General features: G+C 46.4%; 1 protein-coding gene across 11 annotated transcripts in view; it reads left to right on the forward strand.

The window, feature by feature from the left end:
* Positions 1 to 17,108, forward strand: part of SPSB1 (splA/ryanodine receptor domain and SOCS box containing 1) — a 43,000-nt gene extending 25,892 nt beyond the window's left edge. For 7 of the 11 annotated variants that reach the window (XM_064525553.1, XM_064525546.1, XM_064525549.1 and 4 more), the window contains 2 exons: positions 9,578 to 10,406; positions 14,985 to 17,108. In XM_064525553.1, coding sequence (XP_064381623.1) covers positions 9,713 to 10,406; positions 14,985 to 15,112 — 822 coding nt within the window. In that variant the 5' untranslated portion in view covers positions 9,578 to 9,712 and the 3' untranslated portion in view covers positions 15,113 to 17,108. Of the gene's footprint in view, positions 1 to 2,375; positions 2,495 to 3,867; positions 4,084 to 7,153; positions 7,397 to 7,659; positions 8,193 to 9,577; positions 10,407 to 14,984 lie in introns of those variants that run through there. The other 4 variants (XM_064525556.1, XM_064525552.1, XM_064525557.1 and 1 more) reach the window with 4 other exon arrangements.
* Positions 17,109 to 27,411: the final 10,303 nt, after the last annotated feature.

The raw sequence follows: 27,411 nt of genomic DNA on the forward strand, positions 1-27,411 counted from the left end.
CTCACTCTGCTACTACTTGCTGTGCACACTTGGCCAGGAGGCCTGAGAGAAGCCATGGTAAGCGTAGTTACTCTTCTCATGCCGTATAATGCTGCTTACCCTGCAGTACAGGCACTTACAAGCCTGCATGGTAGTGTTCTGCAGTGTCAGGGAAATGGGTTGGGAGTTAAGTTCTGCTCTGTTGTACAACCAGTATGCTGGGAGATCAGAACAAACTGAATTGACTCCTTTTACTATGTATATGTTACACTACCAATAAATGAACTACTTGTAGACAGAGTCTCATTATCCTGATTTAAGCAGTGTTTGCTTTGTAAGGACCACAGGCCATGAGTAAGAATGGGTGAGAGTAACTGAGACTAGGAGAAAAGGAGAAACTATATGCTGTTGGTAATGCAGAGACCTAAAGCCAGCAGTAGAGCTGAAATTTATTGTTTAAGCTACATTGCTGCTTACTGCTGCTGGAATACTGAGAACAAAGCATCCTTCAAGTAACTTCAGCAAAGGTACAAAGGAATAGCTCTAGACTGCTGTTCAAAGTAGACTGACCATAGGAAGATGGTCTAACAGCCTAATTGTGCCAAGAACATAATGGCTTGCAGTGACCGAGTGAGCCTCAGAGCTGATCCCAGCCTCTTTCTGCATGGAGATGACCAGCACTCAGGTTGGCTTCTCTGCTGCTTCACAGGGAGGCAAGGGGAACAGAGGTCTTGATGAGATAGCTCACTACCACTTATCCTTTGTGGAAGGAAAGATGCCCAGCATCTTAGTTATGAAGCAGGCATGGCAGTGAAACATGCTGCGGAGTGTGCTCAGGCACATGGGATGGATCAGGTCACGGACTGTGCCAGTGAACAGAGCCATTATGTCAGTACAGCTGCTGTACCTGCACGTAGATGTTAGTCCTACGTGGGAGAGGCTGTGGAAGACTACATGCTCTGTTGTGGTTCTGAAGGCATATTAGGCAAGAGTCTGTAGCTTTAAGTACAGGGTTCGAGTGGAAAGGAGAACTTAAATGGACAAGACTTAGAGTTGTTAAGACTTGATGCGCACAAAGATGGCATTGCCAGAGCAGGCAATTGGCTGGAATCTGCCCCAGGAAGCTCTTTTAAAGAGCCTTGATGAAACACTGCCTGTGCATGGTCCTTAACTTGCACCTGGCACTTATGTGGAATCTAGGAGCTGCCTTAAACAGAGCTGTGAAGGGTCTAATGACCTTTCTGAAACATCCACTAAACTTCCTCTGTGAGAAAGAACAGCTTGAGTTCACTTTTTGTTTAAAGAAATATCTTAAGCTTCTCTGTGACCTGAATTGCCATTTGTAACTAGCCTTTAACAGCAGAGAACATATTTGGCAGGAACTGGGGAACTCCTGTCTGACTTCCTTCCCTTGGTACAAACGCTTTGCAAAGTAAACCTCTCGTCCGTAGCCTCTTCTGCTAGGTTACACGGCACTGCAGTTACCAGGAACTGCCTAGGTAGGTGGACAGTGGAAACTTGCTGAAGTTGGTTGCTTGTGGGTGGCTGCTTAGCAGAGGATAACAGGTGGTTCTTGCAGTTCCAGGGGTTAGCTTATTTAGATGTGCTGCCCCAGATAATTTCAGTGCTCCACTGGAGAACCAGCCACTCTGTAGAGCGTAAGAGTACACACTGTCCTCGTGCTGCCTTGCAACATTTAATAATAATAATAATAATAAAATTTTCTGCAAAAACTGTCTGAATCCTCCCAAGGAGGGGAACACTGGATTGCTGTGTTGGTACAGACAAGTCCTAGCAGTGCTGTACAATGACATGCTCTTGGCTCCCTTGGACAGGCGTCTCCCCTGGTACGTCTCGGGGTGGGCGTTCCTATGCTAGCTCCCTAACGTAGAGGAGAGCAGAGCTCTTGGTGCCCAAGGCAGGGAACCTGCAGCTCAGCAGATGAATGAGGCTTGTTGGCTATGCGTGGTGGCTTGTTAGCTTTGTAGTCTAGTTAAGACAAGCTCTGCTGAATATTAAGGGTCTCATTTTTTCCCCATCCCAGGCGTATGTTGAACACAGTTATTTCAGTGGCCTCTTATTCTGGTGGAGGATTTTCCTTTTTGATGTGCTTGCTGGGACACGTGCCATCTTTCTTAATTCTTCTTTGTTGCCCTACCCCCCTCGTGATCTCAGTGACTGCAGTTTCGCTTTCTGCAAAGGCCGTGCAGCCCTGCTGCCAACAGCTAAATCTGCCGAACCAAACTGCTGCAGCTCTCGGGTAGGTGGGGCAGGGGAAGTTGCCCCATGGCAACCTTCTCTTGCTGCAAAGAGCAAGATAGTAAGAGGCTGTCAGTGCTGCGAAACACAGTGCTGTGCAATGAGGGCTGCCAGCCCAGCCCTGATCTAAGCAAAATTGCAACACTCCGAAACCACCTCTAACCATGTTGTCAGTTCGGTTGTTCCTGTCACCTGGTTTGTAGCTGCTCAGTAGTCTCTGCTAACACAGCACTGGAAGACTGCTTCAGTTGCATAGGTGAGCTTTACTTTTTTCCCCAAGGTTTTGCTAAATCGTCAGTTGTGGGGGAGAAGGGTCTTGAAGCCTGAATGCCAGTGGAGTGGTTGCGTCAGGGCTGGTTGAGGTGTCCTAGATTTCCTGTGATCAGCTTGTGCAGTAGGCAGAAGTGCACAGTACAAATGAGGTGATGCATCAAGAATCATCGTGGTCATTAAAAATATTAATAATCAATGCTAAGGAAAACATCTGGGGCTGGCTTTTGGGGGCATACGGTCAAGGGATCTTATCTATACCACCAAGAAAAGCTTTGATGTTTAAGTAACTTCTGGTCCCCTGTTAAAGAAGGGGGGATAGTTCTGTGCGAAAGGTCTTTGTGGGGAGTTCGTGCACAACCAGCATGTAAAAAATCTTGTGAGGGGATGGAAAGGTGAGCTGCTGCCAGCAGGCTAGTCAGCAAGTTAGCAATAATGCAGCTCCCATCAGTTGAGCTTCTTTGTCTATTGGCTTATGTGATGAATGTGTAGCCCAAGAAAATAGGCAGAGTTTACTTAATGGTTTTCTACTAAAAGAATGCTGGGTGGAAACCTGGGCAAATCTGCAGGGTTTCTTTCAGCCTCCTCTACAGGAGCTTGGTATCCTGTAGTTCAGCTTTCCAAAGCAGGAAGCAAGTAGATGACCATGTGCAGAACATTGTTTTCTCTCCTTCTCATGAGGTATTTTCTAAGCTGGAAATCTTCAGGGTAGGGCTCTGATTCATTGTCTCTAGAGCACCCAGAGTTTGGTAGGTGCTTTAAAGGTCCGGCCTCTTCGCTATAGAAGTATTCTGTATAACTATTGTGGGAAGAAAAGGAGCCAGAGTAAACTTACTAGAACAAATAGACTTAAAGTAAAATTGAATCGGGAATCAAGGAATTTTAGGACCTTCATGTACTGATGTTCCGGACAGGTGTCCTGTAGGCGTTGAGCTGCAGTGCAATGGAAAGACCTGTGAGAAGATGTGGGGTTTTCTGAACTGCAGTTATCAAAACTCTTCATAACTGCCCAGAAGTGCTTCTGCTCTTTCCTTCCGGCAGTTTGCAACTGAAGAATGGCTTGCCATACCTCACCTCATGAAAAGAGATGTTTTCAGTGGCTGAGTGAGTGCCTCACAGGTGCTTGAACAACTGCAGGCATTTTCCTGTGAAAACCTTCTTACTTCCGCTTGCTTTGGAGAAGCTGTTCCTAGAACTCCACATGCTGCTCTATGGGTTTTGAGGCTTTGCACCATCCAGTCTAAACTGAGCCCTTGGCAGCACTTTGGCAGCACAGGATTTTGTTGGGGGGTGGGGGGGGGGGGTGTCAGGGTTAACGGCACCAGCAGAGACACCAAGTCTCTCCGAACAGCTAGTGCCAGGACTTTGCCTTGTGGGGAGATGTTGGACTGGGACTTTAAGGACTGCTGTTTCTGTGGAAGTAGCTCCCAAATGGAGCTGAAAATCTACAGAGCAGCCTTTTAAAATTCCTGTGTCACTTTGAGACGTAGCTACCTGAAGTAACCTCCCGCAGCGTGATAAGGCTGACATGGGAACAGCCTTTTGGCTTCAGACAGAACAAGGAGGGCACCTCGGGTGAGTATTCTCTGGCTTAAGTTCACTGTACTGATAGTTTGGATTGCATTTCTAGTGTGTGTGTTCAGATGAGCTGAATGGGTTTGAATGCTGGTGCGTATGGGAATGAGGTAAACAGGCTTGGAGCAAAAAAGCAGCCTTGTTCCGGATGTGGATGACTTTCTCTGAATCTAGCTGTGAGGATTCTCTAAGGTGCATCGTTTAGACTGATGTTCACAAGCGTTGTGCAAGGTGTTCCCCCCAGGTTTTAGAGGACGCTAGGGAAATAAATGAAATCAAGTTCTAGCTATTTTTGATTCATATCAAGACACAAAATACTCTGGTGTGGATAGCTCAGACTCCCCTACATGGCATCAGCCTAGCTGGGTTCTGGGTTGTTCCAGCAGTCCCAGCCTGCCAAAGGGGTACAGGTGGCCCTGGGCACTCAGTATGGCTCTGCTCTCTTGCACCCAGCACTTCGACACTACTAAAACTACTCAAGCTCTTAGGGAGAGGACTGTAGGTCCAGAGTGGAGTGAGAGGAGGAATTGTAGATTGGAGAGGGGAAAAGCAACCAGCCTTTGGAAAATGTGGGACAAGAACCGGAGGAAGTAAATCAGGATGAACTACTTCAGTTCCAGGAGGTCTGTGGTAGGCACTTAAACAGCTTGCCTGGTTCGTGTTAATGCCTAAATGGAAGAAGGGTTGTACACCTCAGCTCCGCTCTGACTTCCGTGTACGTTCCTTTCCTTGCGAAGCCTCGTAAAAGCTGTGTTCTCCCTGTTCGGCAGCAGGGACTTTGACACCTTCCATTGAAATGTCTTTGTTATCTCCTGCCTTGATCTATTTCTAGCAAGCAGTTGTTTTGAAACCTGGCGTGTCTTTCTAGCATGGCAAACTGCCTGTTTGCTCTGAAGGGGGGAATCTAATTCTCCCTGAAAAAGCAGTAAGCATTTTGCTCTGAGACAGACTATCCTAATTTTGTTCCAAAGCTTTTAAGTCTGGAAGGTTAACAATAAAACTGCAAATAGCGTGGGAACAAAACAGCATAATGGAGATGGGGTTATGTTTATAAAGCAGAGCAGAATTCCAGCAAACCTGAACCGTCGATGCGATAGATAAAAAGTACTTTCAGTGCTTGCATATGTACTTAAACAGCTAACCATTCAAAGGCTTTGAGTAGCTGATTCCCTAGCATATTTCTTTTTATGGCTGTCTGCATCTCATATCAAGCTGCCCAGAGCATTAGTCCATTAACTTTGGAGCTAAGCCTCTCTCTATCTGCCTTGCTGAGGGAAAGCACCTGTATAGTCTTGTGCCTGAAGAAGCTTTTCCTTTAAAAGTACAGGGGCATTAACTGTGCCTCCAGACTGCAGGGCAAGGTGCTGCTCTGCAGTTCTGGACCAGGCTAGTGCCAGGATCACTGGAGCCCGCTCTGAGCAGGAATTGCTGCCTTGCCCTAATAAGGAGCTAAGCTGCCCTTCAGTCTTGGTGTACAGTGCTCAGTACCTGACCTCCTCTCCGTCTAATCAACTCCTTTGTTCCATTCTTTTTGCCTTCCCCCTCTCTCACTTCTCTATCCTGACTGTAACACTTCATCTAGAGTTAATAGTCTGCCTGGGGAAAGAGTCGTAATTGAGGCATGTGATGAATAATCCTTGTCTTCAGGAAAGGTTGCTTCCTTTTCGGAGGAGGCAGAGAGACAGCACCCTGCCAAACGTGCTCTGGAAGCGCCTCTTGTCTTTGCCGTGTTGATTCTTTGGTGCAGCAGCCTTGAGAAATATGATGAAGCTTATGTTGACAGGAGGCAAAAAGTCATAATGAACAGGGCATGATTTTTTCTAACTAGAGTACAGAGCTGCACTCTTCTCTCAAGCATTCTGTGCTTCAAAACAATCTGCACCAATACTCCTGCAGTCTGGCAGCCTGCTTTGTTTTGGTTATTGCTTCCTATGCAGTGTTCTCACATGTACTGTACTGCTCTCAGGAAATCTCTGCCTCTCCTCTTTCTGCCAATGTTTTGTTCCTTTATCCTAATCGATGTTCCAACAGCTGAACTGGCCTGTAGACTTCCAAATGCGCTGCAGCCTGTGCCTTGTTGACAGCCTCTGTCCGTGTGCCACAGGCCTTGGGAATGCCAGGCCGCTCATCCGGTGCTCTCTGCAGAAGGACGTATGATTCAGATCTTCCGATCTCAGTAGCCTGATGGTCTTTCTCCCAGCCTGAGCAGATGACTTGCACTGAAACCAAGTTGGTGTCAGCCTTAAGGTGTCAAAACTGAGCACTTGAGCACACAAGCACAAAGACTTAAAAGTGAGGCGGTAGGGAGGATTGAGAGGAGCTGCTGTCAAACCCTTGAATAGCTGCATGCAGCTATGTGCTGAGCTGAAAAAGGTGATCAAGCAGCTTCCCAGATGGCTTTGTAGGACTTGTTGCTATGTTGTGATAATGACTGTAGGAGACAACCGCGACGGTGTAGTGAACTTGTACACCAGCAGCTCAGTTCGTGTCAGTGTCAGCTTGCTTTTTTTGGTCCCTTTGGTTTGAGATGCTGCTGTTCCTTAGCCTCACAGAGGGCAAGGGAGACTGTCCTTAGTGGCTGGGAGTGCCTGTGTGTCATGGAAATGCTTGGCCCAAGCACCTGTGCTAGGTGCTGTCTGCCCTCTGAGCTGTGGGGCAGAACAGCTAAATAACGCACATCTATGTTGTGGGGGGTGATGTTCTCCCTTCGTGTCAAGTTCTGGTGTGGGAAGGCAAAACAGACCCCTGAAATTTTCATGCTTAGAAGTTAAAAGAAGTATTAGTATCACCTCTGGGTGAACTGGAAAGAACAACCCTAGGGGGTGAATAAGGATGTCTTAAAGAGGTGCTGGCATCTGGTGACTGTGCTGTCACTCTTAATTTGTTTTGCAATTACTTGCTCATTCTCAGCTGTTGGCTGCCTGGCTTGCATTATTCAGGACTTGTTTTGATGTTGTGGATGGTCCTTATTGGAGGGTCCTACAGGGTTTCCCTGTTGTTCCAGCTTATCAACTGCTAATGTGATTGGACCTGATCTAAGTGGGGGTCGCTTAATGAACCACTTTCTGTCCCTCAGTGCCATGCATCTGAGGTCACTGAATAGCTATCCTGCTGCTATTTGAAATAGCTATATTGCTGCTTAGTGATGTGCCTTTTAAAGACCCTCGGATTTTCCTCCCTACACTGGATGAAAAAAAGCAGGGAAGGAAAGGAAGAAAGTAGTTTTGTAGAGGTTCTTTAAGAACTACCTGATTTGAGCTCACTGTTTCAACAGTGTCCCCTGGACTACTAATCAAAAGCTGCAGGGAAGCTGGTGAGTTGATCCCTAACCCAGAACATACACGATCTTTCCCTGTCACCTTCTAGCTGAAGCTTTGCTGCTTATGTCCGGTAACCTTATTTTTAAACCAGATCTGATTCATGCTCTATTTTCCATGCCAGATGAGGTCCTGGTTGTGAGTAAGTGTTGTGACTGTAGCTGGCAGGAGCCCTGAGTGATTGCCTCACTCCAGGAAATGTTAAAATAACACTTTTTTTCTTAGAAAGCTAGTTCCTCCCCTCCCACTTTTAATTCTCCTAATAGCTGCCCCCAGTTTGGCGGCTGTCATACAGAGGGTTGTTTGTGTTGCCGAGTGAGAGCAGAGCTGTTTGGGTGGATGCTGTCCTGGGGGGAAAGGTACGCAGAGTGAGCCAGTCTCTCTAGGCAAACTGGCTTAAACTTTTTTAGATTTCTCTGAGATTTGGAAGGAAAACTGCTAAACTGTGAGAAGAATCTTGCTCCTCCCCCTCAGCTCTGCATCTTAAGCTGGGATTTTTTTCCTCTCTTGGAGAAGAGGAGCTGCCCCAACTGATGCTGCTCACTTGAGACGAGCCGTACAGGAGGCTTTTTAACTGCTCTCTCAACCAGTGAATAGTGGGACCAGCACGGCTGAGGGCTGCTGCAGTGAAGGTCCCTTAAGACTGGGCACGGTGGATTTTTGTCTGCTGCTTTGGACTTGCACAGTCAGGTCTCTGAGGCGCTTTGCAAAGCTGGAGTGGGGTTGAAGGGAATTATTTCCTCAGACCTATACCAGTGACTGCTGGCTGCTTTGCTGCCTGATCCATGGAAGGTTTGTAACTCTCCAGATGGAGAAATTTTCCTTTTCTTTCCTGACTCCTGTGTTGTTTGATCACTGCTATTGGGTGATTGTTCTGAATGCTTTTTATTTTTTTGAGCTGCTTAAGTGTTGAGGGAAGAAAAAACTACTTATGGAAGGATGACAACACCAGGCAATCCCTCTGCATGTGTATTTGCAATATGTAACGTTTACTCTAGGGGATGCTTGCATTCTAGAGGTTCTCATTTGCAACCGTCAGCCAAAAAAGGAAGGCTGGAATTTGGTCGTCTTCATCTAGTTTCTGTATGAGAGATCTGGGAGCGCTGCAAAGGAAGCACTTGCTGGAGTACCAGCTAGAAGAACACCAGATGGTGAACTGGTGTGTTGCTGTTGCATGAATAAGCTGTTTTGGCCCCTGGAAAAACACCGGTACCAGGCTTTTATAGTGCCTGTTCTAGTTGCCAGCTCGTGGTCCTCTTGGGCTGGAACACAAATGCATCCCTTCCGAAATGAAGCCTGCTTTCCCCCCATAGGGAAAGCTGCTCTTACAACTGCATTGCATCCTTCAAAAGGCTAGTTCCAACATCTCTACAGCAGAAGAAAATTGACTGAAGTTGTTTGGGACTTTTTCTTCGAGTATTAAGTACCTTGTGTGTTTTGACTCCTTTATGGGTAGCTGTAGAGATGGCTTTGGTCTATCCAACTGGAAAGGGACTCCAAGGTGGGTGGAAGGAGCTGGAACAGTGCACATCAGCAGGCGGCTGGGGGCTTCACTGGGATGTCTTGCTCAGCCTGGCCTTGTGGGTATGAACTAGAGCTGGGAAACCAGGCAAAATTATATTTATAAAAGACATTGTTTTCAGTCTTCCCACCTACTGAAGACCATCACGAGGAATGTCTCTAGCATTACTGTGTATCAGGCTCCAAGTCTTCTGTGTGGAAAACTTAAGGCAATGGTTTCTTCCGGCCTGGACAACACATAGGTGACCATGATGTGAAACCAAGGGCAGCTGGAGGCAGCCTGACTTTAAAGGTGTGCTCTCCTAAGGCTTAATGGTGCAGTAATGAGGAGCGGTGCGTTCACTGCAAAGGGAAGACGAGTTCTGTTGGCTCTGAGTCCACACTGTCCTTAAGCAAAGGAGCAGAAATTCAAGTGCCTTTCCGAAGGGGACATCCGAGATGTAGCATATGAATTAAATAGACGGTGGTTTAGATAGTATAGCGCTATCTCTGCTGTGCAGGGTGTACTGCATAGATGTTATGCATTACCCTTCCTCCCTCATGGACAGGAGGGGTGAGTTGGCAGGCAAAACAGTAAGTGTTGTGTAAATGTTGCTTACAAGGCAGTACGTGCTAATGTTTAACTCTCTCCTCTTGTTTTTCTTTCCATCCCTTAGGCAATACTGACCAGTGCACATCTTGACAAGGTCTCCTAGCAACCTTTTCCGCAGGGCTGAATGACAGCGGGAACAGCAGGGTAAATTGATGCGCTTGCCTGGGGAGCCTATAAATAGGCAAAATCGGAACACGCAATGGGTCAGAAGGTCACAGGTGGGATAAAGACTGTGGATATGAGGGACCCTGTATACAGGCCACTGAAACAGGAGCTCCAGGGACTCGACTACAGCAAACCCACACGTTTGGACTTGCTGCTGGACATGCCTCCAGTATCGTATGAAGTCCAGCTGTTGCATTCATGGAACAATGACGATCGCTCGCTGAACGTATTCGTGAAAGAGGATGACAAACTCATATTTCACCGGCATCCGGTGGCTCAGAGCACAGACGCGATCAGAGGCAAAGTGGGATACACACGAGGACTGCACGTGTGGCAGATCACGTGGGCGATGCGGCAGCGAGGCACACATGCTGTGGTGGGGGTGGCAACGGCAGATGCCCCTCTGCATTCTGTAGGTTACACCACGCTTGTAGGAAATAACCATGAATCTTGGGGGTGGGACCTTGGGCGCAACCGACTGTACCACGATGGGAAGAACCAGCCAAGTAAAACCTACCCTGCCTTCCTAGAACCAGATGAGACTTTCATCGTGCCGGACTCCTTCCTGGTCGTTCTGGACATGGACGATGGGACGCTGAGCTTCATTGTAGATGGGCAATACATGGGTGTTGCGTTTCGGGGACTCAAAGGGAAAAAGCTATATCCAGTGGTAAGCGCAGTGTGGGGACACTGTGAAATACGGATGCGCTACTTGAATGGACTTGACCGTGAGTATAACTCCTTGTATTTTTTTGAACAGCACAGATCTGTTGGCTGCTTATGTGCAGGCTTGCCACAGCCCTCGGGGAAGGCTTTTAGAGGGTAAGGGCTTCATGTCAGCCCTGTGGTGGCTGGCTACATCTCTGAATCCTTAAAGGCCCATTCGAAAGGAGCCTGTCTGGCTGGGAACACGTGTGCTATCACCATGGCACTGCAGGGAGCAGGCAGGGCATGGGAAGATGGTATGACGGGGAGGGTGTTCCTGGCTGTTTGCTGGCTATCTGTCTGCAGAGCTGAGAAGCTTTTGTTTCTGTATTGCTACTGAATTCTCAGCAGGGATATCCTCTCGACAGTCGCATTGTTTGCAGTGTAATCTTGGTGCCTCTCTGCAGGGAGCAGTCTCTGAAGCACAGTCCCCTTCCTTAGATGCGTAATGAAAGAGCTTCCAAAATCCCCTGCAGGCAGGAATGGGGAGATCTGTCCCTCCGACCAAATGGGAATGTCCCATCATTCAAGAAAGCAGCTCGCTCTCTTGCTTCTTTCAGGGCAGGAAGTGCTGACTTCTAGTGCGGGGCTGAATATTGTAGCCAGCACAGTTTGTGCCAAGTCCTCTAAGAGGGATGTCAATTCCTAGCTAAGCTTAGTAATAGGTTTGGCTTTCCAAATGTGCGGAGAAGTCTGTTATCTCTTATAGTCAGAGGTTCCCATTGGGCCAGACTGACTCAGTCATATGGGTGGGGTGGAGAAGAGGTGAAGGAAGTGGATTAAAATCTGGATTTATGTTACTGAAATAAATTTGGCAAGGTTGATATGAAAAGGGCAGTGTATTTCCCCTGCATTCCAGAGCAGTGTCTGCCCAAAGGCTGCAGCATACTGGAGTCCTTTATTTGTGAGCAGAATGTGTTTATTCTAATGCTGGGCCAGCAGTGGCCAACTCCTGGCACTGGTGATGTGGGGTACAACAAAGCTGACACTAGGCACCAAAATTCAGCTGTGACAAACTTTCTTTTCAAGAACTCTCATAGAATAACCTGAAAAGCCTTGCAACGGGGTAAAGAGCTAAATCCACAGACCAAAGGAAAAGAACCAGATGGCATTTCATGCTGGTTAAACACCTTTTGTTAAACTCCTAGTTCTCTTTAACTGGGGGTTACAGGCATACTCTTCTGATGATACGTCAGGAGGAAGTTACTTTAAGTTAGATAAGTCCTGTTTGGTTTTGTTGAAGTAAGAGTAAACGTTTCCATGCAACAGGGTATTCCCAGGGCATTGGTGAAGCTTGGACCAAGCTGGATCCAAGTGGAAGTCTACACAGTTTAGTCTTCTGCGGTTTGGCTTGTCAGACATGAGGCATAATATATGAACTATTCTGCTGTTTTTCTTTGAAAATACTGAGTTTCTTGGCTCTTCAGCTTTTGAGTCTCGAAACTGGTTTAAAAACCAGGGTGATGGGACAGAAGTCTCGGATATTCAGTTTATTCTGCCATGGAGTATCTATCTAATGGCTGTAAATTCTATATGAAGCAACTGATTTAAGTCCTTATGTTTATCTGCTGAGATGCTCTATCAAGACTGCTGTTTCTATCACAAGCCACAACGTAACTGATCTCTTCCAAGGAAGATTTAGCTCTGGAGGAATTTGAGTTTGGTACTGTCCCTCAAGTAGGTATATTGTTCAGCTGATTTTTTTGCTACTACTTTGTTTGCAGGACTGGAGTAATTAGGTGGAAAGGTCTTTCCAGTGTCTACAGTGGATGTTAAGCAGTTAAGTGGATATTAAGTTGAGACACCATCTCTTAGTGCTCAGCATAGGTGTCTGCCTCCCACAACTTACTTTATTCTCTTTTTTTTCCTGCAGCCAGCCCTGTTCCCATCAGCTTTCAGCAGATGAGCTCAGAGCAGGAATGGCAGAACAACCCTGGAGAATAGCAATCTTGAATTGAGAGTCCTTGGCAAAACATCCTCTCACACCAGCAGGAAGGAGCCCAGCTCTTTCTGCCACACAATGGCTTAAGGAATGGCAGGAGCTGCAGTAACCAGGCTTTACAAGGGTCAAAGCCAAAATCTGCAGCTCCCCTCAGAGCCAGCAAGTCTGTGGAGTTGTCGGCACAGAACTGCACTTAGCAAGGAAACAGCCACCTCCTGTATTGGACTTGGTTGTAATGTGCTCTCAGCATAGGAGCGAATCATGGGCATGAGGCCAGGAATGACAGGATGCTATTTTGGCACAGATAGAAAGAAGGTGTCTGGCTCTAACCACTTCTGAGCATTCAATAGCAGCACTGTGTCCAGTGATTGTAGTGCTGGTGAATGAAAGCAGGTCAGACACATGCATGCTTGCTTTCTTGGTCTATCTTTTGTCAGACTGGGTTATCAGGGCAGACTAGATGGGGATAAAGTTCTTCTTAATCTCTTTGGGAAGAAGATCCTTTCTGTTTTTAAGGCCATTAAACTGGAATGTGTTTGTTATGCTAATGCCTATAGGCCTTGAAGGTCAGGGCCCCTTGTCCTGGGTGCTGGGTAGACAAGCACTGCGTACTTCAGGACAGTGTCTGTGTCCAAACAATCTCTACGTGGAGCAGCAGGAGATGGGACAGACTAGTTTAGCATTTGTGCCCCAGCAGTTTGAAAATAAGCTACACTGGAAAGTCCCAAAGGAGTGCTGCCAATAATCGGTTCCTCTGGCAGTACTGCAGCCAGAGCCGAGACGTGCAGCGCTGCTGTACAGAGACCCGTCCCTGCAGAAGAGGCAGTGCAGATCTTGGAGCAGCTCGTTAGCAGGCAGGACCTGCAGTGCGTTGGGCTGGATGCAGCTATGTTCTGCATGAAGGTACTGAGCAGCTGTGAGGCTGTTGTCACTTATGACACAGAGCAGATGTGACTGATGGGGCTGGGGATGTGACAACACTGCTCTGATGGATCTGTTTGCTGATTGATGTCCACCCAGCTATCACTGCTGAAGGGGCGTGCATAGAGGTGTAACACCTTGAATAATTAATGCTTGAAGCACTGGGAGAACTGCTAGAAAAAACACTGTCCTGCAGCTTCCTCTGCAGCAGCTAAGTTTGCAGTCCATAATGGGAGGGGGGAAACAGGGCATTAGTTCAGCTCTTTGGCTGCAAACTTGAGGGGGAGACAGACCAATTCAAGAGTGTGATTCCTGACTTCGCTACCAAGTCCCTCTGCAGTTAGCAGACTCTCCTTCTCGCAAACTTTTTGCCAAAAACAGAATAAAAACTAGCTCTCTGCTTCTCACTGGAAATTTTCTCTACATGGAGCAATCCGAATATTTTTATTTTCCAAAGTAGAATTGGGACGTGGCCTGATCAGAGGCTACTGACAACGCTTCTGTCTGAGCTTTTCAGTACTAATTGTAATATATGAACCTGGAAGGAAGGGATTTTTATCCATCTTACTGATGGAATGAATACGGGTAAGAAATGCAGTAACATGATCGTGTCCAGGAGAATTAAGCTTTCACTCTCAGCTGTTTAAAACAGCTGTATGAAGTAAATTAATTTGGCTTGGAGTAGTGGAAGTTAGAGCAGTTGGCATCTGTCAGAGTTCCTGAAAACTGCAGCTTCCCAGCCAAGCTTTTCCATTCCTGTGGGTGTGTTTTAGGTGTCTCTGGCCTGAGATGTCTCTAAAGGAAACTTTTTATAATGGTGCATGCTGAGCACTCAGGCTATTAGAAGATTGTCCAGTGATTTCCTTAATTCAGGATGTCTTTGTTTTAGCTGGGTCTTGGGTGAGCGGGACCCTTCAGCCTTGAGCAGTGCACTGTGTGTAGGTGAGCTTGGGCAGACTCAGTAACAGAAGCTGCAAGAAAATAACTCATCTTCCTTCCGTACAGCTCTGTGTCCACTCTAGCTTTGACCTCAGAGTCCCCTTTATGTCGTGAATGACTCTTCAGCATCAAAGGGCTCGATATGTCATGCTTGAAAAATTAGTATTATCTTGTTTAGTGTTTAAAGTACAGATGCAGAAATGGTAGCCCAAAGCTTGTATTTTTCCTAGGTGTGTATGATCCAGAGGGGAATCCTCTGGAAGCTGTCACACTACGTTCAAGTGTAGTGACACGAAGCTTAACAGATGGCTTTAGTTGTCTCATGGGGATCATGTAGTAGGAATGAAGGGGCTGACAGCTGTTACAGTATTAGAGAAGAAACACAAATCATGGTCCTTTCTCTGTACCTATATCATATGGTGTTATCAAACTGTGCTGTAGTCTTTTATTTTGGGTGAACCTCTTACAAAGGTGTTTGGATACTGCCAGGAGAGGCACAAACTAAATGTATGTACTCAGACTCGAATGGTATTGCAGAGAGGTAACTTCCTTAAGTGATTCTAATACTCTTTCCTTCACCCATGTGTGGCTCTAAATACCTTCTACAGAAAGTCATCCTTGGCCTGCGTATTTGACATGCTAATGTTGCTGATTGAGTGCTGATTGAGGGCTTGGGTCTTATGAACAGGCCCAGCAGTCACTTCTCTTGCCCATGTTTTTCTGGGGATTTTTAGAGCTAGCAAAGTGAATGTGTAGCTCATGGGTCGGGATGCTAATGTTTTGGATGTCTTTCTTCCAGCTGAACCACTGCCTCTGATGGACTTGTGTCGGCGAGCTGTGAGGCTTGCGCTGGGCAAGGAAAGACTGAATGAGATCCCTACATTGCCACTGCCAGCTTCCCTCAAGAGTTATCTGCTCTACCAATGACCTTCATGTTCAAGGACAGAGCTGGAACCAAGGCAAACAATCTGGAGCTGACCCACTGGGCAACGGGTTTGCCACCCTCATGCCACCGCTACTGTTGGAACTCCTTGGCCGAAGTACCCCTCTCAGTGCTAAAGCGAATTCTCAAATAATCCTTGTTTCGCAACTAAAATGAGCATCTTGTTCTTTGGAAGTTGCTTCTCCAGCACACTTACAAAAGGAACCTTCACAGAAGCTCTGTGCTTCCCTGCTTCTCCAGATAAAGGCTATACTGGATCCTATGGGTTGTAGAGCCTACGAGTGAATTATTCCTCTGCGCCAGCCACAGGGCAGAACATAGCTTAGGGGAAGGGAAGGCAGGAGGAGTGGGGGTCTGTCTTCAGAGCCGGTGCTGAGAATGGAAAGGCACAGGGTGGCCAGCAGAGTTGGGAAGAGTCTGAAATACCAAGAGGAATTATCAGTGGGATGTTAAAACCAAAAAAACCAAAACCAACAAAAACCTGAAACACCAAAACCAAGGACCCTTCCACCAGGACACTTAACGTGGAGAAGGTGGTTATGTAGCTGATGTCTGTCTGTCTCTGCTAGGACTTCTCACTGTGTTCTGAGGTTATTTAATAGACAGTGGATCTTGCTTTCTTGTTTCTGCTGCTGTCACTTTCCCAGTTCTCCTGCTGTTTGTCCTGCCTTGTCTTAGTGGGTGTGACTCAGAGCAGGCCTCCCGTGTCTTCACCTGCCTGCTTTCTGCTGACCTAAAACTGCAGGTTTTAGTCTGGAATCAGGGGGTTCCTTGCCAGTGTGGAGACAGGGAAAGGACAAACTTGTCCTGCAATATAAGCCAGGGTGGTTGAGCTCTGGGGCTTGTCGCACAGCTATAGGCCCTGCTTTCTTAAGTCTGCTTTCTGTATAGCCTGTCCTTGTCAGGGCTTTAGAAACACATACTGAAGTGTTCCTCTGTCTCTGCCGGGGTATTCTCTTCAATAAGCTGCTTAAAGTCCTCCTAGCCAGGCTTTGTCCTGTCATAGACCATCAGCCTAATCTCCTCTTAGCTATGCAGCAGGAATAGTTCTCCCTGTTCCTTGCTTGGGGGTGGGAAGATCTCCCAGACAGGGAGGTTAACAGTGTGACTGCAGAATTGCCATCAGCAGACTGGAAATCTAGAAGCTGGTGATTGCTGCAGAATACTGTAGGTTGTGAGGCTTTGGCAGAGCCCTGCGGGGTGACCTTCAGGCACAGGGAGAAGAAAGGGACCCCCTCCAGAGCTGGGAGGAGGAACTGCAATAAACAACAGGACAAGCAATTCAGGCAAAATCAGCACATCCCAAATAAAGATTCTTGCCTCAGTAGCCCAGTAAAGAGAGGATCAGAGCTCTCTCTTGATGTCTCCACAGGCTACTACAATGCCTTTCTGGGGTTATTTTGCACATTTCTTTGTCTTGAAAAATGTTTGTGTGGGTGGTTTTTTTTTTTTTTTTTTTTGCTCTTGAGTTATTCCTTCAGTTCTGTGTAGGTACAAATGAGTTTAGTTGTTGAAAATGTTAATATATATTATATTTGTGATGTATGTATAAGAACCATGTTTTAAACAGCTGCTGTAGGGTACCTTTTTTAAAAATAAACTACTTGCATAGTATATTTTTTAAAGCACAGAATTGGTGCCAAGACTGGGTGGGGTGTGATGTGCCCCTTTTTTTAATCTTGTATAATTTTTTTTAACATAGGGGTTTGTAGTAGTTCCTGTTACAGGGTGGGACACAAGTTGCACAAGAAAATTCAGTGTGTATGGAGCCCTACTTGGTTGCCTTCAACTTGAACCAGTGTCTTCCGTTAACTCCAGGGAAGCATCTGTGTTCTTCCCACTTCTAATGCTCTTTGCGCTCTCTTGTCTCCCTCTCCTCTCACTTCCCTACTGTGTTGCTTTGTACAGTTTTAAATTCTCACTTTCTATTTTATGACTGTAGATAATATTCATTAACCTAATAAACTTTATTAAATATTACTTGGTGCTGGTTTTTATATGCATGACATGATCAGACCTCCTTACTACCTCTATGCTAGGCTTACTCCAGAGAACCCATCCCAAACAAGCAAAGGCAGTTGGCCTTGTCTTCACTTAAGAGCATAACAATTCAAAGCTGGTCTTTAAGAGCTGTACACAGGAGGAGGGTGAGCAGCAGCTATCACTACAAGTGGTGGGGTGTGGGAACCTGAAATCTTGCATATCTGCCACTGGGGCTGGAAATGGCTGCTGCAGCCATAGTTGAAAGAAACCTGGATGACATGGCAGCCTTGGCTTTCCTACTTAAACTTGGCTTACAGCCACCTCATTACTATGCAATACTCCTGTTTCTTGAAATAGATTCTGGTTTGCTAAGACATTTTTAAGCTGTGGTCAGGGCCCTGATTATCTAGTTGAACCTGTTGCATAGCACAGGCCAGTAAACACAGTTTGAGATCTATTTTGCACAAGAGGATTCATCCTTGGGCTATTGGGAGCTATGGATGATATTGGCTGCAGAGTACAAATTGTTTTGTGCTTGCTGATGGTGCCTTCTGTCTCTTCCACCTCCAACCTGTGCGGTACAGAGATGCTATCAAATTGTAGCAGCGGGTAGGTTAAGCCTCTCCAGACTGACTGAAGGTGAGATGGGTTTGTACTCTCCAATTACGGCAAAGGCTCCAATTCCTCCTCCCTTCCATGCTTGCTTTTCTGCCTTCCCTGCAGCTCCCAACTTGGGTGTGAAAAGCAAATCATTTTGTCAGTTCAAACACTACAAAATGTGAGACTCAACTCAAGCTCAGAAGTATGCTTATAAGCTGCCCATCTGCTGCGTGAGGAGAGTTGTGTGTGCGGGGTGGCTTGGGGATTTTTTTTAAGTGGCTTCTTGCCTTTATCTCTGATCATGGCAAGGATTTTCAAATTTTTGAGGACAGCTGTTTGTGAATGCTAAGCTGAACAGCCAGCATGTTTAACCGTCAGCGGTGTTTCATTTTGCTGCAGGTAGAGAAACTTTTTTTTCCTGCCCGTATGTGGGCAGACCTAGCTTCCCCTTAACTTTCAGAGAAAGGTTGTCTCTGAGCGGGGAGTACAGCTGGCGCGGGGGTGCTGGGAGAGCAGCAGGCTGGGCCTGGGGAGGGCCCACAAGGTGGGGCGGGTGCAGGAGACTGAGAAATTAGTTCATGCTCAGCTCCAGACACCCAAACAGGCTTGTGTTCCAGCTGCACGGAATATTTGAAATAAATGACCTGTTTGGGGCTGGGAGTCTGCAGTGTTTATGTACAGTGCCATGGTGACGACGGAGGAAGTCATGAGATGAGGACTGGACCTGGTGGAATCAACAAATGATATCACAGATTAGCAAGTCCTAATGAATCAGTGGCTCGCTGCTTCCCCTGCTATTGCCTGTGCGCAGGCACTGGCATGTAGCAGGCAGACCTGCTCCCTTCTCTGAGTAGCGTTAAAAATCACAAGTCCTGCTTGTATCAGGGTTTTCTTGAAACCCAACCCTCTCATGCTGGCCAGCATCTCTGGTCTTCCTGCTATTGCTGACTAATGTTGATGCACATGGAACTGCTCCTCTACGTTTTACAGGAGGCTTCTGGCCTTGATAGTCTGACTGCTTTGCCTTGCTGGTGATACAGAAGTGAGGTGGCAATTCTGCAGAGCATCTGGCATCCTGATGCTCTAGACAGGCACTGGGGTGGCTTTCATTTCTTCCTGAAAGTCGAGGCATTGGTAGAAGTAACTTGAATCTAAAAAATTTGCAAGGGGGAAGTTTCCACTGAAGGCCTTTGATAGGTGATAAGAAAATAAGTCACAGTACTTTAGCAGTCTTGCCACAATTCCTTTTGAAAAGAAAGGCTGTTTTGTGTGCAAGTTATGCTTCTGTGCAGCATACCCGGGCCAGCAAACATTCCTACTGTGGATTTTGGCCAAAGCTACAGCAATGTCAATACGGCAGAAAAACTTGGGGACAAAAAGGACTGTTCCCAATCCTCTCCTTTACCCGCAGAACTGAGGCAAGTTGCTAATAAAATGATTTGCCTGAGCCCAAGCAACTTTCCTAACAGAGCCTAGAGATCAGTCTGGATCTCTCAAGTTTTTACCCAGTACGAGCATAATACAATCTTCCCTTTCCCAGTGCCTGAGATGTGCAAACTGGAAGGATTTACATCATACTTCTAAGAACCTATTTTGGCAGTTGAGTTTCTCTACTGAGTAAGTGAATCTGTTCTTAAGACAGTCATGAAAAACACTTCCTAGTATGCGCCCCCTCTTCTCTCCTATATACTTCCTATGCAGAGCTAATGTTGATCTTATGCCAAAGATGAAGTTGCATTTGACTGGAAAGGGATATACTTAGTGATTTATTTAGTTAAGTTTATTAAAATTAAAAACCTAACCCAAAACACAACCTTTCTTGGCACAGAAAATATTATTGAAGGGAGCAAAACTCATCCTATGCTTGCACAAAGCGCACTAGAGCATTGATCCTGTCCTTGCACATGTTTTGATTTGAGACCATTGCAGGCTTGTCTGCCCTTCAGACAGAAAACTATTTGAAGCAGCTGCCAGATGTTTTGTCTGACTTATGTTTTACAACTTGCTTACTGCTCAGTAATGCTCTTCCCATCAGCCGTTCGAGCTGCCCTTGTGCATTCTGTTCCTGCGGCATCTCCATGCTGGTTTCCTGCCCCTTCGCCCCAGCCGCGTACGCACGTAGCGCGGGCAAGATACAAGCCCGAGCGCTTTGTGCAGTGGTTTGGTATTGCACGTCCGCTCGCAATCTGCTGGCCTCATCTGGGACCTTTTCTGGGACTAGCACAGACCAGCCGCATTCCTCTGCTCGCATGTTGCTGTAGTGTAGAGAAGTTAAGGTGGTTTGCAGACTCTTACAAAAGCAATTGGGGCTTGCACAAACAGCATTATGGGGATCAAGGCCTCATTCAATAACCTTACACTAAATGGCCACAGTTCACGGCTTGGGTAGCCTCTCTGAGTAGCTGCAACTTCCATGGGTTACAAACTTTTCTTTTCTCCCCTATGAGTAAAATAGGCAATAAATTCTTGAGCACAATGAAGCAAGGCAAAGGCCTTAGGTTTTTTTAAAACTGTGATAGATTTGAAAGACGCACCTGCCCAGCAGGGATGCCTCAAGATTTCCTTCGTTTACCCAACTCCAACAGCATCCTGCCCATTTATGCCATTTGTGTGAAGTTTCTCAGCTGGGAGTGGTCTGATGTGTCTGTAGGTTTGGAAGCACACATCCGTGGCTTCCCGTGCTGCTGCACCACTCTCACTTTCCTCCAACATCACATCTGTACACATGCAGTATCTTCAGGCAGAGTCCTTGCTAAATGGGTTTAACCTACTGTTTTTCACTTTGCTCAGACTTGCACCTTTCACTAGTCGGGGGCCTGCGTCCACACTTCTCCTTGGGCACCCAGCACTGTGCTTGCCTCTAACATCCTCTGCGAATAGCTGAGATTGCTCTGAAGCCAACAGCTCGTGCCCCGGGGAAGCCTCGCTGTGCAGTGGTACTGTGGGGACACAGGCCTAGAAATAGATACTGCTTCTGGACAGCCTTCAAGAGAGCACCTTGTCTGTCCTAAGGGATTCCAAAACGCCTACAGGAGTCTTTCCACGTTCCCTCTCAGAGCCTTTTGCTAAGCCATTAACTATTATTCAGCAGGACCTAGCAGAATTTTACTGCCCGAAACCTGCATAAGCAAACATGCTCCCCACTCTATTATTACGAAGGGCACACAGGAGGCACGGAGCACCTGCCTAGACTGGCCTCTGGCCAGGACACAGGTGCTGCTCTTTTCTTCTTTTCCTTTATGAAAAAATGCTGAGGGCTTCCCACGCTGAGGTGCTGAACTCTCTGTTCTCTAGCTTTTCCCAGTGCAAGCACCTTTGGGAGTGCAAGACTTTCTCACGTGCTGGGCAAGTGCTTCATCGAGCTGGAAGGTAAGGTGCCACCCACTGAATCAGCAGCTTAATTTCCTGTAACAGGCTGGGTGTTTCCTTTGGAAGAGGACCACCTAATACTGATATGGTCTGTTCCTACTTAATTTGAGGTTCGACAGACAGAGAGTTGAGGAGTAACAGCTGTTACTCCTGAATACAATCTGTATTTTTCAAACTGTCTAGACACCTGGGTGGGTTGCGCACATTACCAGCAGAGCTAGTTAATCATGTCAGACTTCTTCTTTCTATAGAGGCCCCTTCTTGTTTTGTTTTGTTTAATGAGCTATATGGAAACCCAAGGGAAGACACGGACTCAAGCAGACAAGAGGAAATTTGATCACTAAGGCTGAGATTTGACATTCTTCATTTTCAACTGATCTAGATAGTCCACAAATTTCAGGATTTCAGAAGTTATTGGCTGTGCTGTTTGATAACAACACTCTGACAGTGTAACCCCTTAAAACAGTGAGATGTATTAATGTATCAGATTTTGTCTCTGTGAAATGCTAATTAATGAAAAGATTATTGGAGCCGCTGCTCAGCAGGAAATTACAGCAGTGAAAATGAGGTTTGCAGAACACTAGAAATTAAGGTTTTAATTGATTTCGTAAGGGAAAAGGTAGAAGAATGAGTACTCTGAGTCCTTGTGATGCATCCTTCTCAGTTAAACATAGAAGTTTTTAATTAATGTTCTCACAGATGCCAACTGTCTATGCCAAAGTGCAGTGCTGTGCAATAAGATCCTCATTATCAGAAGGGAAAGAAGGTGGGTTTTGATACATAATTTGACATTTTTGTTTGCATTAAAAAATAATCAGAAAAACAGAAATAAACCGAAGGTCTAAATGGGAGGCAGACATTCCTGGACAGGAACTCACCCTGAGCAGCAGCGTCCTGGAGCTCGGGCACTCTGGGGACGGGCCTGCAAGCCCGCAGGCAAGCAACGCCTCAGAGGATGCTGAACTTCAGAGCAAGAGACTCGTGTCACACATACTTTAGGTTTGTATTTTCTTGGTTTTATGTCTGTGTTTGTTAACTGTGTTTCAAACTTTGTAATCAAGACTGTAACTGACCTTCACTAGAATAAACGTATTTTCCTCTTTAAGGCTGCCTGGCATCAGCACTGATCCCAAGTACCTTTTCGCAAGCACAAGGCGTGTATGTTTCTTGAGGAACAGCAAATGCAAAGAAAGTAATATTATGGTCAAACATGTAAGGTGCCTGCAACCCAAACAAGCATAAGAATCCTAGGATAAGCTATCGTGCATTTCCCAGAGAGCTTAACTAGGAGTCTAGCAGAATCGGGCACCAGCATTAAGTACCATCTCCCTGGATGGGTGTTATACAGCGCTCTCAGGAAGGGGCAAACACTGAAAGGGCAGATCCAGCTCTGGAAGAACCCAAGGCACACAAAGAGCCTCGATTAGTAAAAGGCCTTTGACATGTCGATCTCTTACCAGATGCATTTGGCAAAGGTTCAGGATCATCCTTGGGAAAATGAAAAAGAGGAAGGGATTTGGCCTAGGGGCTGGTTCAGTGCTCTGATCACGGCCCCTGCTTTTGGATGAAGGTCGGTGGGTACAAGCTGGCAACAGAAGCTGAACCTGCAACCTTGTGGCATCTGAAACAGCAGGTTGGGTAACTGAGCAGCCGTTATGGTGGGTTTGTTTGGTTGTTTTCCTGATGGTCAGCAGCTCCAAATGGTGCAAGATATACAGTGAGAGATGCAGCATGCTGCAGACTGCTCTCGGTTTGTAAAGCCTCTCAGATATCTTTTTTGCCAAGTTCTCTTGGAGGGAGGTTGTGTAATCAAACCGGGTTGCATGTAAAAACACACTTGTGTACGTCCAGGCACGCAGGGTATTGCCAAAGTGGACAGACTGTCCTACTTGTGCCTGCCAGAAAAGTTGTGTTTTGTCCAGCGGAAAAGAAAACATCCTTTTCTCTTTGTGCTTTGGAATTTGTCTCTTCAGACTCTGATCTCATTAGCAGTGTTTCCATACTATGACAAGTTTGGCCACCTTGGGTCAGGAACATTGTCCAGCAAATTGAGTCTTCCAACGGTAGCCAACGCTCAACAGTTCTCTACAGAAAGTGGCTGCAAATGACCCGGCTCATGGCCCCTCTGGTAATACGGCAAATTCTTCATAGATTGCAGAGAGTTTGCAGAACGAAGGGAGCAGATCCTTATTGTGCAACAACTAGTCTTTTCTGCTAGTTGTTCTTTCCACTACAGAAGATGGATAGTCTCCGCCTCTAAACAAAGTAGACGAAGAGGTAGTAGTCTAATGTTATACCTGAGGTATAATAGTTTAATTTTATAACTCAGGGAGCTGAGATGATTTGCACAAGGCTGTACATGAGCTCTGTATCAGAGCTGGAAATCAAACACAGTTTGCTCCAGATGCACTCCCCAAACCCATCTTTCCTTCCAGGCTGTCACAATATATTTGGAGAGGTTGGTTTTTCAAGAACCTGGCAGCTTAGATGTGTTGTGCTTAGATTTATGCCCTGGTCCTATTCTACACTGACCTTTTGTTTCCTTCTTTGCTACCTGTATTGAATTAAAATGGCAGATTTCCTTGGACTGTGTCTTAAAATGAGGCTACAGTTGGTAATCAGTAGTTTTATTAAATATGCTCCATGTTCTGCATTCATGTTTGGGGACTGTCAGAACGGCTGCATGAGAAAAATCCACGTTAGACACTAGTGAAGTAAAATAAAAAGTCTTAGCATTTGTTCTCAGCTTCAGGACCACAGCAACATGGGTTGTTTCTCCCCTCGTAGACCTCTGGGCCAACACACTTTTGAACCCCTCAGAACTTCTGCCAATCATCCTTAGACCAACTCTTGCCCCTGCCAACTCTGCACAAAGTCAATCCATGGCCCACCTGGTATTGCTGTGCTCTCCTGTAGCTGCTGCCTCCGTGATTGAACTTTCCCTCTGTGGTTTGAGCACTGTAGCACTTTTCCAGCCAAGCTGCTATGCATTAGGTCTAATAGTTTGCTTACGTTATTATGAACTTTCTGCTTCAACAAGGAGCAAGTGGCTCTTTCTAAAGGGGGGAGGTCTTGTACCTTACTGTAATTCTTCTTTAAAATCCAGCTGCTGCTGTGTAAAATCACAGGGTGACTCCATCAAGCTCTCTTTATACACTCCCCTGGGTGATGGTGCACGGCTTGTTCAAGGGGAGGGAGCAGATGGAGCCCAGAAGTTTGTTTTGCTCTTTCCCAGCTTAGCTCCATGGCTGGAAACCTCCTAAATTCTGTGAACTGGCAGCGAAAAATGAGTGCAGTGTGAAGGCCAGACCGACAAGGTGGTCCTGCAACAGAGCCATGCCAAGTGCAGTAGGCACGGATCATCGCCTGGCAGAGCCTCAATGGCAGCAAAAGGACAGATCAAGGGCTCCTGCTATCTATCTTCCCTGCTTTTATTTTCTGCTGCAAGCAGAAGCAAAATGATTGTTAGAGATAACAGCATGACATTTTGCTGCAGGTGTGACATCCCGAGTCTCTCCGCATGCAAACAGAGCAGCTCCCAGTTCCTGGGCTTTTCTTGGAAGGGTAAGAGCTGTCCCTGTCCAGCTCCCCTTTTCAGCTGGGTGACCAGTTTGTTCGGCAGCTACTTTGTGGGGGCTTGTTTAGACAGCCAAGTAAAGGTGGGGAGGAGAGGAAGCAAAAGGAGACGCTTTCCTGAAGCCAAGCTGTTTTTTAGAGGGGGTTGGGGGAGGTTCCTGGGAGATGGAAGTTGCTTTGTTTTGTTTTTTGAGAAAACATTTCTACAGCCAAGACAAACAAAGATGCCTGCTCCAGCCCTTGTTACCTTTGGTCTCCTTGGGCCCCGTGTCAGTTCCCAAATTATTTTTACGAACTGTTTAATCTCAGGGCTTTTATTTCCCCTGTAAATAAATGGTATTTCAAATTCCAAGACAGCTTCAGATACTAATACCAGCTGTCTAGACAAAGAGCGGCCCACGGACATGACCATAAATAAAAATAGTCTTGAGGCTTTGGATTTTTTTTCTTTCTTCCCTTGTCAAGTGGCAAGACAGGCTGGCTGTGTGAAGGCAAACGCAGCACTGTTCTCACCTCCTTTGCCATCTCTTGGAGGGGACTGGAGCTGTCTGGGGCCATGCCAGGGGGTGCTTGGTGTCTTAAAACTGCTTTGTATCTCTCTATATTAATAGTTTCCAGATAAGGAACCAGATTACATAGCGCAGCTCCTAGGTTTCACAGAGGCGCAATGGCAACGTCTGTATGCCTCTCACGCTTCCACTGTACAGGTCTTCCGAAAGGCTCTTCCTGCAGCACGAGGAAAGCAGCTTCTGCTCTTCGTTATGGTTGTGCTGCGTCGCTGTGCAGCTCTCCCCGCAGCCCGTGGCTCCCGGGCATTGGGTGGACCCGAGGGAGACCATGGGGCCTTAGCCAGCAACGTATTAAGACCTGCATTTACTAATTGTGGGGATTAACAGCCTTTATAAAATGTGGACATGTAGCTCAGACCGCCAAGGGAAATGCTGCATTTCTCCCCTTTTGTCAGCCTTTTCCATGCACCTGGCTTGCACCTTGCTCCCCTTATTCACACCACTGAGCAATATTGTCAGCAGCATCTTCCATTGGGTTTTTCAAGTAGGCTGCAATCAAGGTTGCAATAAAGAATTATTCCCCAGATTTACTGTCCAGTCTCATAAATTGTTAATAAAACTTGTCTTTTATGGAGCAGGAAAACTATGAAAGAGAACAAATTAAATGACTAAATTAAACTCTCAAGAGTCTGTGACACAGAGAGGAATAGGACCAGGGAATCCTGGACTGTTGTCCCTTTGTAGGGATGATCTCTCTGACATCCAGGGTTGTCTTGTTAAATTTGCTTTTCTTATGTGACTTAAGAAGGAAGTGATACTCACTTACTTAAGCATGCATGGATCTTTTCCTAATGGCTGCGCCAACACCAAAGCGCACTGCGGGCTGAAGAAACAGATCACTTATTCCTGCAGGGTTGCTGCACCTGCTAATAACATTCTTTCACACCATCCTAGGATGCCTGTCCATGGCTTTTCTGCAGGCCACACATAACCTGTCCCAGAGTGATGGGGACATGCACATTCCCAGCTGGCTTTTAGGTGCTTGACCTACTTTTTTAATGCTGAGATGCATAAGCAAGGAAGGCAGAAGTGAAAGGAGGGGACTGTAAAGGATTGAGAAACACTTGCAGAGTTGTCTGATGGCCTGTTGGCCTGTACTGCACATGCTGCCACATGCCACTGTTGTCAGTATCTTGTTGCAAAGTAAATTCTTTTCTTACCTCTTAATTGTATGTTTTCTACTCTTAGGAAAAGACAGACATTTGAAGCTGTCCCCATGTGTCCCACTTTTTTGAGCCTGCTAAGAAGCCTTGGTAAATGTCTCCCAGTGGAATCAGGCAAGGCTTTGGTACAGCAATGGCTCTTGTGCTGCTAGGAAGGGATCATAGCCAACTTCCTGAAAAACCATGCTCTCAAGACATCTGATGTGAGAGTTCAGTGCTAACAGTCAACAGGAGGGCTGCCTGGAACAAAGATGCAGAGCTGGCAAGAGCTGAGCCCCTAGAAGAACATGTTACATAAATATTATCACAGAGCAGTCATCTACAGTAACAGCTCCCACTCAAGTGCTGCCTGCACATTAAAGAACCACAGCACTTAAAAAGAAAAAGGAAAAAGAAACCAGGAGTATACAAGTCCTGATTACCGGACAGTCAAGGTGCAATTCTTCAAGTTTCATATAGCAAACACAGATTTCTGGCAAGGAGACCTATATGTATGTGACTTAAATCATTTACAAACACATGTACATGTACTCCCAGCTGTTCACCATTAAAAATGATATTCTCTAGCTGTTTGGCAGCGGAGTTGATTTATGTTCTTCGTTTTGAGTTGGGGAGATATGTATGAGCCTATGAGTGAGAAGCGATGTCTATGTCAGTCCGTTAAGGTCCTCACTTTCTTTTTATTTGGCTCTACTTTCTAGAAATTATATGCCTGGCTCAGTAGAGACCACCCAAGGTACCTCATAGAAGATCTCAGCTCGAATGCCGCACAGAACTCCTCTCTTACAGCTGCCCACCTGATTCTGCCACCGATTTCTCATCGACAGTCTTGGACACTGCTTATGCTGCAGAAGGGTCTCCTTGCAGCAGCTGTGGTACACACGTGCCAGCTCAGCTGCAGACGCATCTAACACCCACCAAGGTCCTGAAGTTGCAGCAGAGAGGTGCACACTACTGATTCCCTTTCCATTGCCCCAAACAGGAAAGCTTTGCTTCTGTTTGTATGAGTAAGGCAATGAAAAA

Source organism: Dromaius novaehollandiae, chromosome 24 (genome assembly GCF_036370855.1).
Source record: "Dromaius novaehollandiae isolate bDroNov1 chromosome 24, bDroNov1.hap1, whole genome shotgun sequence".
NCBI classification, from domain to species: Eukaryota; Metazoa; Chordata; class Aves; order Casuariiformes; family Dromaiidae; genus Dromaius; species Dromaius novaehollandiae.